This window comes from Osmerus mordax, chromosome 16 (assembly GCF_038355195.1).
Source record: "Osmerus mordax isolate fOsmMor3 chromosome 16, fOsmMor3.pri, whole genome shotgun sequence".
Classification (NCBI taxonomy): domain Eukaryota; kingdom Metazoa; phylum Chordata; class Actinopteri; order Osmeriformes; family Osmeridae; genus Osmerus; species Osmerus mordax.
In genome coordinates this window covers 9,819,539-9,832,770 of record NC_090065.1, presented here as the reverse complement: position 1 = coordinate 9,832,770, position 13,232 = coordinate 9,819,539, and the positions used below count along the sequence as shown (strand labels likewise).

The window sequence follows — 13,232 nt, the reverse complement described above, 5'->3', positions numbered from 1 at the left end:
GCTCCCTATCCACCGTGTCATGCTACTGTTTCACTCACTCTGTTTGTGCAGTGCAACCTACCAACTCAGCATACTTTGATTGGAGAGTACTGAACAATAAAGATACACATTTCTCTGAGCCTCTTGCCTGGTTTTTCATATGTGCGAGCAAGAGTGCACTTGTGAATTCCTTTTACCTGAATTTAAAAGGAAAAAGGAAATACACAGTATCGAATCATGATTGTTGCCATGTTTTCCAGTGCATGTATGGTGTGGTAGTGAACAAGCACTGCAGAATGAATACTTGATCTCTCAATGCTAGAAAGGACAGGTAAAATCAAAACAGACAAAGCTTAAAAACAACACCGCTTCAAAAAAACATGGGTTTTAACTAATATAGGCTGAGTTTGCTGGTTGACTGACCCTGATTATCTGAATGGTTGGCTGAATAGTTGATTGGCAGGATAGACTGTTAGAGGACTAGATGGCCAGGTCAGTCAATCTTTGCCCGTGGCCAAGTTAATCAGATGAAAAAATGTTGGAGAGGGGGTCGGGGATCAGGATCAGAATGTTGACACAACTGTCTCTGCAGTGTGACATCCAGATGGCAGCTTTGATGCATCTGTATATGAGGATTCCAAGGGAGTCTCACTTACTATACACACACACACACACACACAGCAAGCAAGCACAAATGCAAGCACTCACCCGCAAACAGCTATCACTTGACTGTACATTTTTTCTTAAATGAGGATTAAAACATAGAAGAAGAGCTAGTGTCCTGTGTTTGATCAGTGACGGACAAAACTCCTAACTGAACATGACTGACTACTCTGTGGAATAAACAGCTGGGGAATCTTTTTTTTCACCACAGAGGTCTCCATTAGCAACATAAAAATTCAAATTCAATATTAAACATAAATAGGATATTATTATACTGTAGTATGCTGTTTGATAAGTCTGTCATACAAGAAGTACTGTACAATTTCTTATGATCTCAGGAATTTGTGTACAATTGTAAGAATTCCAGAGCTAAAGCTTACTTTTTATATAAGTATACTGCTTATTGCAATCAGTGAGCATTGATGTTGCAATTCAATTTTAGAAGGACCTTTTTAATATGGATTTGCGAGTTGGGGATAAGCTTGTAGAAATCTGTTACTATTCAGAAAACTGCTCTGTCAAGTCTCAGACTCCCTCCCCTCTGTTGCTATTGGTCCAGATGCTTTTCCAGCTCTCTTACAGTTAGAGGAATTCAGGCCAGGAAGATCACAGTTAGGGCACACTGCCAAACCCACATTATGTACCTAGGGCTCCTGGTGTGAAAGATGCTATATGGAAAAAAAGCTAAGCTATTAAAAAGCTAAGTTGGCATTTTCAAAGATTACACCTTTGGGCAAAAGTGGAAACGTGATTAAAACCTTAATCAACAAACCAAATCTGTTTTTGATTTTTCCAAAAATCGGAACTAAACAATCATCATTTGATTCCTGCTTGCATGCCTGGAAGAACCAACCAGATACACTCTTTTATATCCAATTACAACACTTAAAATTTTAATTTTATCCAATAAGACTAGGTCGAGTATAATAAATATCCAGTATACCACATGCAAATGTAGTGTGCGTGAACTGATGCTGAATCCTATTTTCATGGACCCTTTTCATTTCAGGAACACCAAACTAAACCAGAAATTCAAAGTGTCAGTATAATCCTACACATAGCAGTTATTCTGTATGAAACACGTCCTACAGCAAAAACATCTCCTGTCCAGTAACATGTAGGCTAAGCCTATACATGCAATATAAACAGGTTCATGTGTGCTATCAATTAGCATTATTTGCACATATATTTAGCCAATGCACATTTACTACTATAGGTGAGACATCTGTGAGTACAGAGTTAGGGAATCTGGTCTGTGATGTGGTGGGGCAATGGGCCTAGCTTTCTAGCTCACGCATGCAACACACACTTAAACAGTAAAGGAACCAAAAAGATTAACAATGCAATTTCACTTTGAGTGTGGATGTTTTCTTGACTACTATATTTAGAATAAATGAAATTTCACCGACATCAGTAGGCTACTAGTTGGCATAGTATTATTGTGCATTCCTACAGATGTGTTGGATTCGAATGGTATTCAGACACAATGAATGAGATTTGGCCAAGTGGCTTCGATTCAGTACGCTATGATGTGTATCGTGCACGAATAAACTTCGAGTGAGATCAAGTAAACGGACCTGTAGCCTAACTAGTAAATTAACCTATGTCCAATGCAACTTTGTTTATTACAAATATGCACGTTGTATATAAAGGACTCTAAAGCGTAGGCCAATGTGAAAGGCTGGACACAGCGACATAAGTCGCACAACTCTGCTGAGGACACTTCTGTCACGTTCCCCCAAGCTCATGACGTCACTGTCAAAGGTTGATGAACAGTTTGTCGAGGAAGTCAAAGCCACATTAGTTGTTTCTTTGAATGTTGCAATTACTTTGTTGCACTTCTAAGCTTGCGACAGTGTTTGACTATAGAGATATCATTTACAAACGGCTTACGTTATCCACAAGACTGAAATAAACAGTGAGAAATGCAACGGCAAAAATCTTATTTAACAGTCGTAAACCACAGTGACGTTTGTTGCTCCTACCACAGCATTTATTTGGGTTTCAACGAGTCTGAAGAACTGAACTGCGGTATCTTACCTTTTATAATATTTACTGCTTTGGCTATAATTCTCTTATCTCAGATATCTCCAACTTTTCTAACTAAACCCTCAACACCATGGTTAATATTGACAATAGTCTATTTAAAATAATTACCCCATGAAATATTACTGTTTCTCAAACTAATTTAAAGAGATAGCTCTTTTAACCGTCTGTCATACTTAAAAACAAGTCATCCCGAACCACCTAAAGATATTGTTTGCTTAAAAAAAAGCCTATAGGACATCGCTTCCAATGATGAAGCTGACGTTATGAATCTTCTATGTAAACTAACAGCCCCAAAATTGAGCTACTTTTTCTAAATCTAAAGCACACAACAGCCAGTTATTCTTTGAGAACTTACCTTAACTTATGGTTATCGTAAATGTAATGTGCTGTGTCAGAACCTTTGGAATCAGGAATCAGCACTGATCAGCACTGCCGCCGCCGCCATATTCCTGTGATGACTGGGTGCTTGTTTATCTTACGAATAGACCTCCCCCACACGCGCAGGGTACTAGTCCTCATTACCACAATGGACTTAGCTGTCCACAATGATGACACTGCAATGTTGTCTTACCTGCTGTTTAGAAACTATAATAGACGTTTATAAATGAAATGATAATGAAAATACTCATGACTATCCTGTCTATTTCTTGGTATATGTATTATGGGCTATCATTTAAAACTTAAGCTAATTTGGTTGAAGTTAGAGAAAATGTATTTGATTCCATTTTAGGATATTATTTTATTTTCATGTTCTTTTATTTCAATGCAGTTGTAAGGTCTGTAGGCCTATGTGGTATTTATGTATACCTAATTTCAACATTAAATGTATTACTACCCTTAAGGCTGTCTTAAATGTCTTAAAAAGAAATGTAAGAAATGTCTCAAAAGTGCCTCCATAGTTAATGTTTCAACTACAGAATATTTCATACATTGTCTGTGAAAGTTACTGTTACATATCTGGTGGCAGTCATGTGGAGGTCACAAGATTGAGAGCAGCTTTGTATCACACACAGTTTGAAACAGTATCTGTTTAAGATTCACAATTATTATTGGAGTAAACTACAGGTTCTGTTTATCTTGGCTATTGGCATGGGAGTTATGATTAGAGAAAAAACAAACTGGCTAAAACAAGAAATGACTTCATATTCAGATAAAGATAACCACTATTAATTAACAAACACTGCCACCTGGTGTTTGCCTTCACAAATTACATAACTGAACTGCAAAATCTGCAGAATTGTGGTCCATGTATGTATTATCCATAGGGATTTTTCAAGTACATATTAACACATATTTATTATTAAGTGTTTAATTTCTCAATTCCAGTCCTACTTTTTAGTAATCCTCATCATGAAAAGTTCTGCACATACAAAAATGTTTTGTCTAATCTGCCCATGTCCAGATATTCAGTGCACACAAGAAAGGCATCTTATTTTAAATGCAAAATACCTCATGTGAAGGTCTGTTATTGCTCTATATCAGTTGTATTTTCTCTCCATTGCCCAAACTATGATGAGGCTTGCAGCATAAACCTTCATCTCAAACCTGCACAAATACACTTCTGTTTTCAAATATTCTTCCACTTGGTCAAATTAAGAATACTTGTCTACAACTATAATAAGGCCATCTCAAATGTAATGGGCAAATCTATCTTGAATGTTGTTTGTGAGCAAATCTAAATGTTAGTTTGTCCATCCAGCGTAGTTGTATTCTACATTAAATCACAAGTTACTCTTCCATTTGTTGACTTGGGAAGAATCATCTGCTGAATGAGATGTATAGAAATAACATATGTTACAATTTGAACATGTTTGGGTATTATATAACTTAATATGGTTTCAATTATATTCATTTTACATACCAATAGATATTTTTCCCTCCTTTTCCAGTTTTGTCAGGTGATGTACAAGGTTTACTTCTGCTGCCCTATGGAGATGTACAGGGGTTTCCTTTTGTAGAGAAAAAGATAAATGGAGGTTAGGGAAGTGGGCTAGTATTCAGAAGGTTGCCAGTTTGATTCCCGGCCGTGCCAAATGACGTTGTGTCCTTGGGCAAGGCACTTCACCCTACTTGCCTCGGGGGGTATGTCCCTGTACTTACTGTAAGTCGGTCTGGATAAGAGCGTCTGCTAAAATTACTAAATGTAGGTGTTATTGAGTAAGCTTTTGGGACAGGACATGGATGAGCTCCACGTTTTTTGTAAATATGCTCATCATACCAGTACACTGTATCAATGCTGAGTATGAAAAGAAGGATGGCTACTTTAGGACCCCCACCTTGTAAACAACTTTCACCAGCTCCATAGAGGAGAGTGTCTGCTCTCCTGCCGCCTGGAGCACTCCAAGGATCTGCTTCTCCCTCAGGTTTCTGTGTGTGATGTACTCCTTAATCTTCAAGCCAGCATTGTGGACCACTGGGCCGTGACCTGCCGTACACCCATTGTAAAAACGTTGATGTGGTTTCTTTCATATCAACATTCTAGGTATTTTAATGGTATTTTGGGTACTACACCATTCATTCTAAATGCAATTAACAACCACTTGTATTGAAGTAGTTTAACCCTTGTGTTATCTTCGGGTCATTCTGACCCATCAGTCATTGTGACCCACCGTTGTATTGCGACAACTTTACCGCATACAAAAACAAAGTTAAGCATTTTCTTTTAACCGTTGGGCTGTCTCAGACCCCCCCACATTGCGAATGTTAAAATATAACTATTTTTATTTGTTTTTGTATTGGGTAAAATTGGGTAAACACAACGATGGTTCGTTATGAACCTTTGGGTCATGTGACCCGAAGGCAGCACGAGGGTTAAAGGATAATTATTATTTATTTATTTTTATTCAGGGGGATCATTAATTCTTAGGAAATCTTGTGGTTTTAAGTGATTTGTATATTTAATCAACAGCAAACCTGGGTAAATCAGGTCAGCACTTGAATCTAGTAGGATGTGTAAGGACCTCATGTAGTCGTACAAGTCTTCAAACACAGCGGTTCCTTCTCCTAAGATGCAGTCTCCTGAGAAGATGGCCTTTTCCTCCTCCAGAATTAAAGCCATGTGGTCATCTGTGTGACCTGGGGTGAATAGGACCCTGTGTGTACATGTGTGACAACAAACACACATACAGACATCCACAAACACATGAGATAGAGCAGATAGGAGACCTGGATTTAGCAGCTGACATCAAGGTGGTGGCTTGTACATAATGCACCCCAATAACAAAGGACCCAGCCTCTTCATGAAAGATGAATAAACTATAACTATAATAAACTCACTTTAGTGTAGCCCCCTCTGTTTCGATGACATCTCCATCTTTCAGATACGTGTATGTCCTTTCAGATCCTATTCTCTCGTCGGCCGGTGGTGATCGAGGAAGTTTGCTGACTTGTAACTCTGTGGGGAGAAAATAAGAAACAAACGGTCAAACTCCGGTGTAGCATACTGACACAATGACTGTCCCAAAGTCCTGCTTCTCACCTCCACTGATGTCCCTGCAGATGTCAGACACGCCACCTGTGTGGTCATGATGCCAATGGGTGACAATGATCTCCTGGATGGTGGTGTTGAACTGGCTCAAGGCTTGTTTGAGAGAACTTATATACTCTGGGATTGAAGGCTCTCCTGTATCTATTAACACTCGTCTAAAAGCAAGAGTTACTTATTTTGGTGTAACATGTAAGTTTCACACAATTTACTTTGATTGCCGTAGCCTAAAACTTCACTGTAATCCTAAATAAAAACAGACAGTTCTAAATTCAAGTACATTTTCCTATTACAATGTGTAGACCAGCGGCTGTTTAATTAATTACATGTGGAGCTAATGCTAGTTCAACAGTATCCCTCATAATCAGAACATGAAAGCAATGCACCTTTTGCCAGTTCCAACTAAATATGTGTTGGTTCCTTGCAGTGTCATTGGTCCAGGATTACACCCAAGAATACGCACAACTCTGGACGACAACTGCTCGATTCGAGGGATTATTGCACTCATAGCTCGCGATTCTCCGTGATATAGAAGTAGAGTTCAGTGTCAACTCAAAACGCTGTAGAGATAGGACTAATCAAACATAGAACAGATTAACGCCTCAAACTACTGACATTTGAACTGTCAACGAAAAGTGTCCAACATGCAAAAGTATAAACATGACCCCATGTGTAACACTATTACTTCCGGTATGACATTTCATTTTGATTTCAATATAAAAGTTTCTTTTGAACATCAATTAACCATGATGAACCTATTTTATTATTAATGTTAATAAACCAAACGTATGGAGTACCAATGCATTGTACATACCATATCACGGAGGAAAAACTGTTATTCAAAAGTCAAACAAAATTCTAAATGTCAGAAACAAACACGACGTGGTAGTTACCAAGATTTGTCGATAGGTGGGAGTATTGTCAAATATAAGTAGGAGGCGTGTGGTAATGTATATTTTACTTAATGCCTTCATTGTCCTTGTAAATGCATGTCCTGATTGGAGCACTACAATTACTATACACTTTATCTTAACCCACTGTTTACTTTGTGCGTTCTAAATTGTTCAAAGTTAGCCTACATACATAGGTAAATGCGTGCAAAAGCTTTCCATTCATATTTTACTCCCTTTCAAATGTTTATTTTATGGTTTGTAAAGGACAACAGGATGGGGCCATTTAAGATACAGTTTACCTTTTTCTGCCTTTCAGATCATCATTAAGTCTACGAACAAACACGCCTTAAGACATTTTATTTTATGTCATTGGTACTCATTAGTGTGTAGCCTAATATAAAGGCAGCCAACGCAATATGGGCTACAAGCTAAGGTGGGTCCTAATAAAACCATGAAAGGATCATAATAAAGCTATAGGCCTACATTGCACAATAGGGCCATTTCATTCTTAAAAATAATGTTTTTGATATTTGCCTCCAATAAATTATGATCTATAAAGATAGGACTATATCCATATTCACAAGGGTGTTGAGAAGTAGCGGAGACCTTTCCAGAAATGGAACGGATTCCACATTCTGGGTATCTGCATGTGTACTGTTCTTCTGCCTTCTCCCTTTATCATCACACAACATAATGGTTTCGCAGTCTACCCGTAATCTCACATTGTAATCACTCCGATTTCCCCCCAAATAAATGATAGAGGGAAAGGAAAATAGAAATATAGTATTTAGTCTACATTTTTTATGAATCTGATGGCATTAGAGCGCAAATAAGTAAGGAAAACAAACCGAGGATATGGGCTTTGGTTACAAATCACACAATGTGCACTTGTTTGTAAGGGCCATCTACTTGGTCCTTCCTGAGATATTCTTGAGTAAGTGTGACACAAACCTACATTGAAATAATGTTGTATTTATATGGAACAGTATGCTGTTGGTAAGATTTAGACCAGGACTGGATATTTTATTATGTTTCCGTTTTGAAGCCTATTAGGGCCTAATCTTTTTAGAGTAGGCTATGATGTGAGAGGAATTATTTCCTACATGAGTGTTCAATAAAACACAAAAACCTCTAAAACATTCAATTGAAATAAACTTCACGAAGGCAAGAATATTTTCAGTGATTTGAACTTCCTCAGTCTGTAGACACTTCCAGTAAATTTGACTGCTCTAAAAAGACACTGTGGAGAATCCCATTAGAGCCCTTATTCACCAAGCAATATTAAGGAAGGATTGGTCCAGCACAAGCGTTTGAAAACATAAGGAGCCCACTTAGGTGTAATACTTGAAGTCATGATTTTTTAATTTTGTGTTTCTGTGTTTGACTAATGTTTTAAAGTGTTTATTTAAGATGACCATGGTCAATTCTGAGTGGCTTTAAATGGAACTCATTTTGGTATAATTTTTGTGACCGTGAAATGGAGGCGGGGTGAGGGGTGAGGAGGCTGATAGAGCACTAAAGTTCAAATTCAAAATCTAATTAATGTTATCATGATTTTTTTTTTTTTTAAATGCTGAAAAGCACAGTGTAATTACGTTTCTCATCTTGAAACGTAATTTTACAACAAATTAAATGAATGTAGAGTTAGAGCATGTGTGCAAGAGAGAATGGGAGAGGGACAGAAGGAGAGAGAGAAAGGGAGAGAAAAAGAGAAGGGGGGGGGCCATTGGGCCGAGACACCTGTCGTTAATTATGTATGACCGAGCAGGTGTACCGGGATGAGAGTTTTAAATATGGATTATAGATAACAGCCATTTTAGGATAGGTTCCTAATGTGCAATCTCTCCACTGTCCTTCAACACTTTGCTTCAATCTTCACACATCAATATTTTATGGGAATAGTCACAGATGCTGAGTCAGAATGATCTTTTCAATGTCTATGTTGAGTGTGTTGGCAGATTTGTATTATACAGATGTAGCCCTTCAGAGGCCTATAGTTTATCGACACCTAAACTACACAGCAAATACTGTAATGTTCTTTATTTTTTTGCGAGAGAGATGGAAAGAGAGGGGTTCATGAGAGCATAGATGTACACAGGACATGGCAGTATATGATGAAACATGGTAGATCTTGTGAAAAACAATATTTCAGAGAAAAATGTAATATTCAGAGGTTTTCGCAAGATTTGTCCAACAATTGCTCTTGAGTACCTTAGCGTTCTGTTTACGTCACCACTGAAGGATGTTTCAAATTGTAATTTTTCAAGCATGGATTCAGAAGAGTAAGTCAGCCATTCAGCCAGTCAGCAAGCCAGTGGTCTAGTCACATTAGCATCCTCTATGACTTCCTTGGCAGCTTGCTCCTAGCTCTTCACTGAAGTGGAGGATCCAGATAGAGAGATGTCTTAATTAGGTTAATTAATACCAGAAATATATTCACTTTGATCACATACAGAGAGACAAAGAAGTATTTTGTAAAACATAATATTGTATATTGATTTTCTGCTCTGAATAAATATCCTTATGATTGTGCCAGATAGGGCTGTTTGGGCCGGATGGAAATTAATTGACAACTTATGTTTAGTGCCACCCTGTTTGGGCGGCAGTCATAGAGCCATAGTAGATGGCTTATGTAGCTGTTTATATTTCATGGTACAAACACATATAGATATAGTATGTTAGTTTATTATAGTATGACTATCAATGGGTACAAGCATTGTCTGTTACTAAGCTCTATTAAAACTAAGAACTAACTAAGTTAGTTAGAACTAAATGGTGAAGGGTGGTACTGAATGGTGCACAGTAGGTATAGCATTATGAGCAAATAGACGGGCACCGAAATGTAATTTACATTTTCTATCAATACATCATTCATACGATGTAAACAACACAAATTGATGCATGAAGACTTACTTACAAAGACATAAGAGTTTATAGAGTTGTTTACAAACCCCCCACCCTCCTCCCAAACTGAGATGCACATGTAAAACAATGCAAATGACATAGCCCATCAGCGCACATTTTTGACACAGAAACAACTGTATCCATAAAATTCATACCTACCAAAAATGTATGTTTGTGAACAGTTGTGTACTTTTTTTGTGGATTTGTACAGTTGTCAAAGCTTTCATTTTTAATTCCTGGATCAAACTGTGTTATCAGCATGACTTGATTCTTTTAGTTTTTTTGGTCTTCATTTTATATGCAGGTATGCTCATTTGCTATATGAATAAAAATCAGAAATCAGCGTGTGAGTTTGTGTGTGTGTGTGTGCATATCTTGTGTGTACAGCTAGTGTGTGGCTATTTAGGACTGTAGTAGTGTATGTGTATGTGTGTGCACTTGTGCATATCCATGTGTGTGTGTAGTGGTGTGTGTGTGCACATGTCTGACCATGTGTGTGTGTATACGTGTATCTCAGTGTGTTTGTCTTATGTGTTCTCACACGTACACATGAAACAAGGTGGTAGATGTGAGAGATTGTTACTCAGCAGCTTGTATCCCCTCAGGACTAAATTATGGTGGCAACATTTGCCAATATGCTGATTCACTGCAGACCAGAGCAGAGCTATCGTCTCCTCTCCTTCGTCTGATTTGGATGGAAGCCAACTAGGGGGAAACTGTCAGACAGCTGCAGGAAGCCACTGATTAATCTGAGCAGTCATGGAGAAAAACAATCCTGAGGAGAGAGAGGGAGAGAGAGAGTTGGGGGTAAAGAAAAGTAAGAGGATAAAAAAGTAAGAGTAGAGAATAGATTATGTGTGTGAGAGAGATGGAGAGAGCGAGAGAGAGAGAGAGAGAGAGAGAGAGAGATACAGCAGGGGAAAGAGACCTGTCTGTGCATACATTGTTAAATTGTTAATAAGAAGACCTCTGACTGAGGCGTTGGGCATAAATTGGTGCATTCCTTTATTCTGAAGTCAAACCATGTAGCCAAGTGTGGAGGAGTCTGAAGGGCTGCTTGGATGCATTCTATATCACAACATGATTTATAGATAAAAAATCAAACAGGCAAGCAACTCAACAGAAATAGGTGGACATTTCTTATCTGTTCTTAACAATTAAGCGTTGCTTTTTTTGAACCCATTTGAAATCCTCCCTCCCCTCCTTGAGGTGATCAGATCTGTGAAGGGATAGGTCTGAGTTTGTAGTTGTCTATGCAGTTTCATTTAAACCTATTAAATTGTGATCGGTGACTTACCAAATAAAGGTTTTGCTCAAACCAAATCCAACGAATGTCATACAGTACCTTCTGCCTACAGGTCCTTATCCAAAAGAAAGGCCTTGGCCAAGTCAATGAAAACTCTCTAACAGAAGGTTGACCTGACAGAATGAACAAACTATAGGCCTACTATCTACTGCTATGTTCAGAAAAGGTTAAATGTTGACTACCTGGGGCTCCAAAAGTGATCCTTGCTGATAACATGGATCAAGGCCGTTCTTTTTCCTTTTCTATTTAATTTAGCGAAGATGATTCCCTTGCTCTTTCATAGACATGTGGGCTGTGATTGCGAGTGAATCACTGACCTTTTTTTCTACAGTGAGAAATAGAACTCACCTGTCGGCCCAGGGACCTGCATGTCAAAGGAAGTCTTAATCCATGTTAGCTTCACTCATTCCTGTGCAATGTTCTTACTTGGGTCTCTTCCTACACGTTGTCACATTTAGCATTTTTTTGTCACACACGGTCTATGAATAAATGCAGTCTGAGTTTGAAAAGGGCCAGATCCATCTGGAAAGAGGCATCGTTTTCCGATACCTAGCTGTGTTAGGCGTTGACGCACTATAGCCTATATAGACTGATGAGAAGGACATTCTGTTATTCCTTGACCATCTTGAGAATGACTGTTTTCATTCACAATTGTTTCAAATATTGTCAAGCCATTCAGGTGAGAACAGGTAGAATGTAATTTCAGTTATTCATATTTGATCTCACATTTAGCTTTGCCCCGAATATTTACTTGAAGGCTTGAATTCATCAAATAACTTTAAAATAAAGGTGTCCGTCAAATGAATGCTAGGCTTTGATGGGTGTCAAAGGAATATAATTAAAAGAAAGTGTGACTAGTGCGACATTAAGACAGGACACATAGCCTACTGTTTATTTTCTTCTAGCACTATATTTTCTTATTTTCTTATAGCATTATATGAGGCTGTCATCTCATTTATCTCATGTATAACATACAACCTCTATAAATCCTCATAACCACTTTCTTTCTGAAAAGAAAACATCTGGAATGGAAAGCTCCTCGGTTAGATTGACCCTCATAGAGAAGAAAGCCATGGTTGACACGTTTGGCTTTTCAAAGCACAGGTAAAGTCTTCTTTTTCATTCTTAGGATTAAGCCAAAGAATGAATCGAGAGATAATACCTACTTCTGATTGTGGAGAGAAATGACGATGTTGCTGTCAGATGCAAAGCTATATTGAATCCTGGATAAGACTCCAATGTTGTTAAGCTGTTTTCAGGTTAATGGATAGGTTTTTGGACTTGAACTATATAGTTCATTTCATTATGTGAAGGGATGTATGCCCTAAGCAATACGTGTACAGTAAACAGGAAAGTATTTTTTGGTTTAAGTGCAGGTTGAGAGACCAGACAGCTTTAGCTGAGTTGGTAAATTCTGTCAGTGTGAGTACTTGTTTATATGGCTTTTTGTCTCGTCAGACAATTCTAAATGTCAAACCTGCCTTGTAAAATAAATGAATATAGATAGATCGATGGATTGACAGACAGCCCAAAGAATCTACATGCTCTCATATCTGATACAGTAAATGTGTGCATTTTCTTACATTATTTCTGTTAATGCTGTACATTATTTACTTTATTTTTAATGTTTCCACAACACAATTAATTCTCTTTTTCGAAAAGAAGTAATTTTTCAGTAGAAAGTGTGCACCCAAAGTACCCTTGTTGTGATACAATACACATGCACACCGTATACACATAAACATGAGTCCAAAAAGAAGTATACTGAAGTTGATCTGTGATAGTGATGTATGTGGAAGTTACAGTTAAGCATCTCTGGTAGTTTTTCTATTCCTAATATGACAGGAGCCAGTGTGCTATATTTGCTCCCACCTGAACAGATCCTGGAAAGGTCGTGGCTCTGTGGTGGCCCATGTCCATCCAACTAGGAGAGGAAACACATCACTTTCCCTCA

The 13,232-nt window shown here is 38.0% G+C and overlaps 2 protein-coding genes across 3 annotated transcripts in view; both read right to left on the bottom strand.

Moving 5' to 3' along the window:
- Positions 1–3,137, bottom strand: part of LOC136959280 (nuclear receptor coactivator 2-like) — a 28,944-nt gene extending 25,807 nt beyond the window's left edge. Inside the window, exon 1 of the mRNA XM_067253570.1 lies at positions 3,047–3,137. The gene's annotated coding sequence lies outside the window, so the exon portion shown is untranslated. The remainder of the gene's footprint in view (positions 1–3,046) is intronic.
- A 309-nt stretch (positions 3,138–3,446) lies between these two features.
- On the bottom strand, positions 3,447–6,829 carry lactb2 (lactamase, beta 2). 2 transcript variants are annotated; one of them, XM_067253469.1, is made up of 7 exons: positions 6,562–6,829; positions 6,170–6,333; positions 5,968–6,085; positions 5,605–5,783; positions 4,968–5,116; positions 4,553–4,640; positions 3,447–4,456 (listed from the first exon to the last, which is right to left on the bottom strand). In XM_067253469.1, the coding sequence occupies exons 1-7, from the start codon at positions 6,681–6,683 to the stop codon at positions 4,413–4,415; spliced, it is 864 nt and encodes a 287-aa protein (XP_067109570.1). In that variant the 5' UTR covers positions 6,684–6,829; the 3' UTR covers positions 3,447–4,412. The 2 variants fall into 2 exon arrangements, with proteins under 2 accessions (XP_067109570.1, XP_067109571.1); XM_067253470.1 differs by having other exon boundaries at positions 3,447–4,453.
- Positions 6,830–13,232: the final 6,403 nt, after the last annotated feature.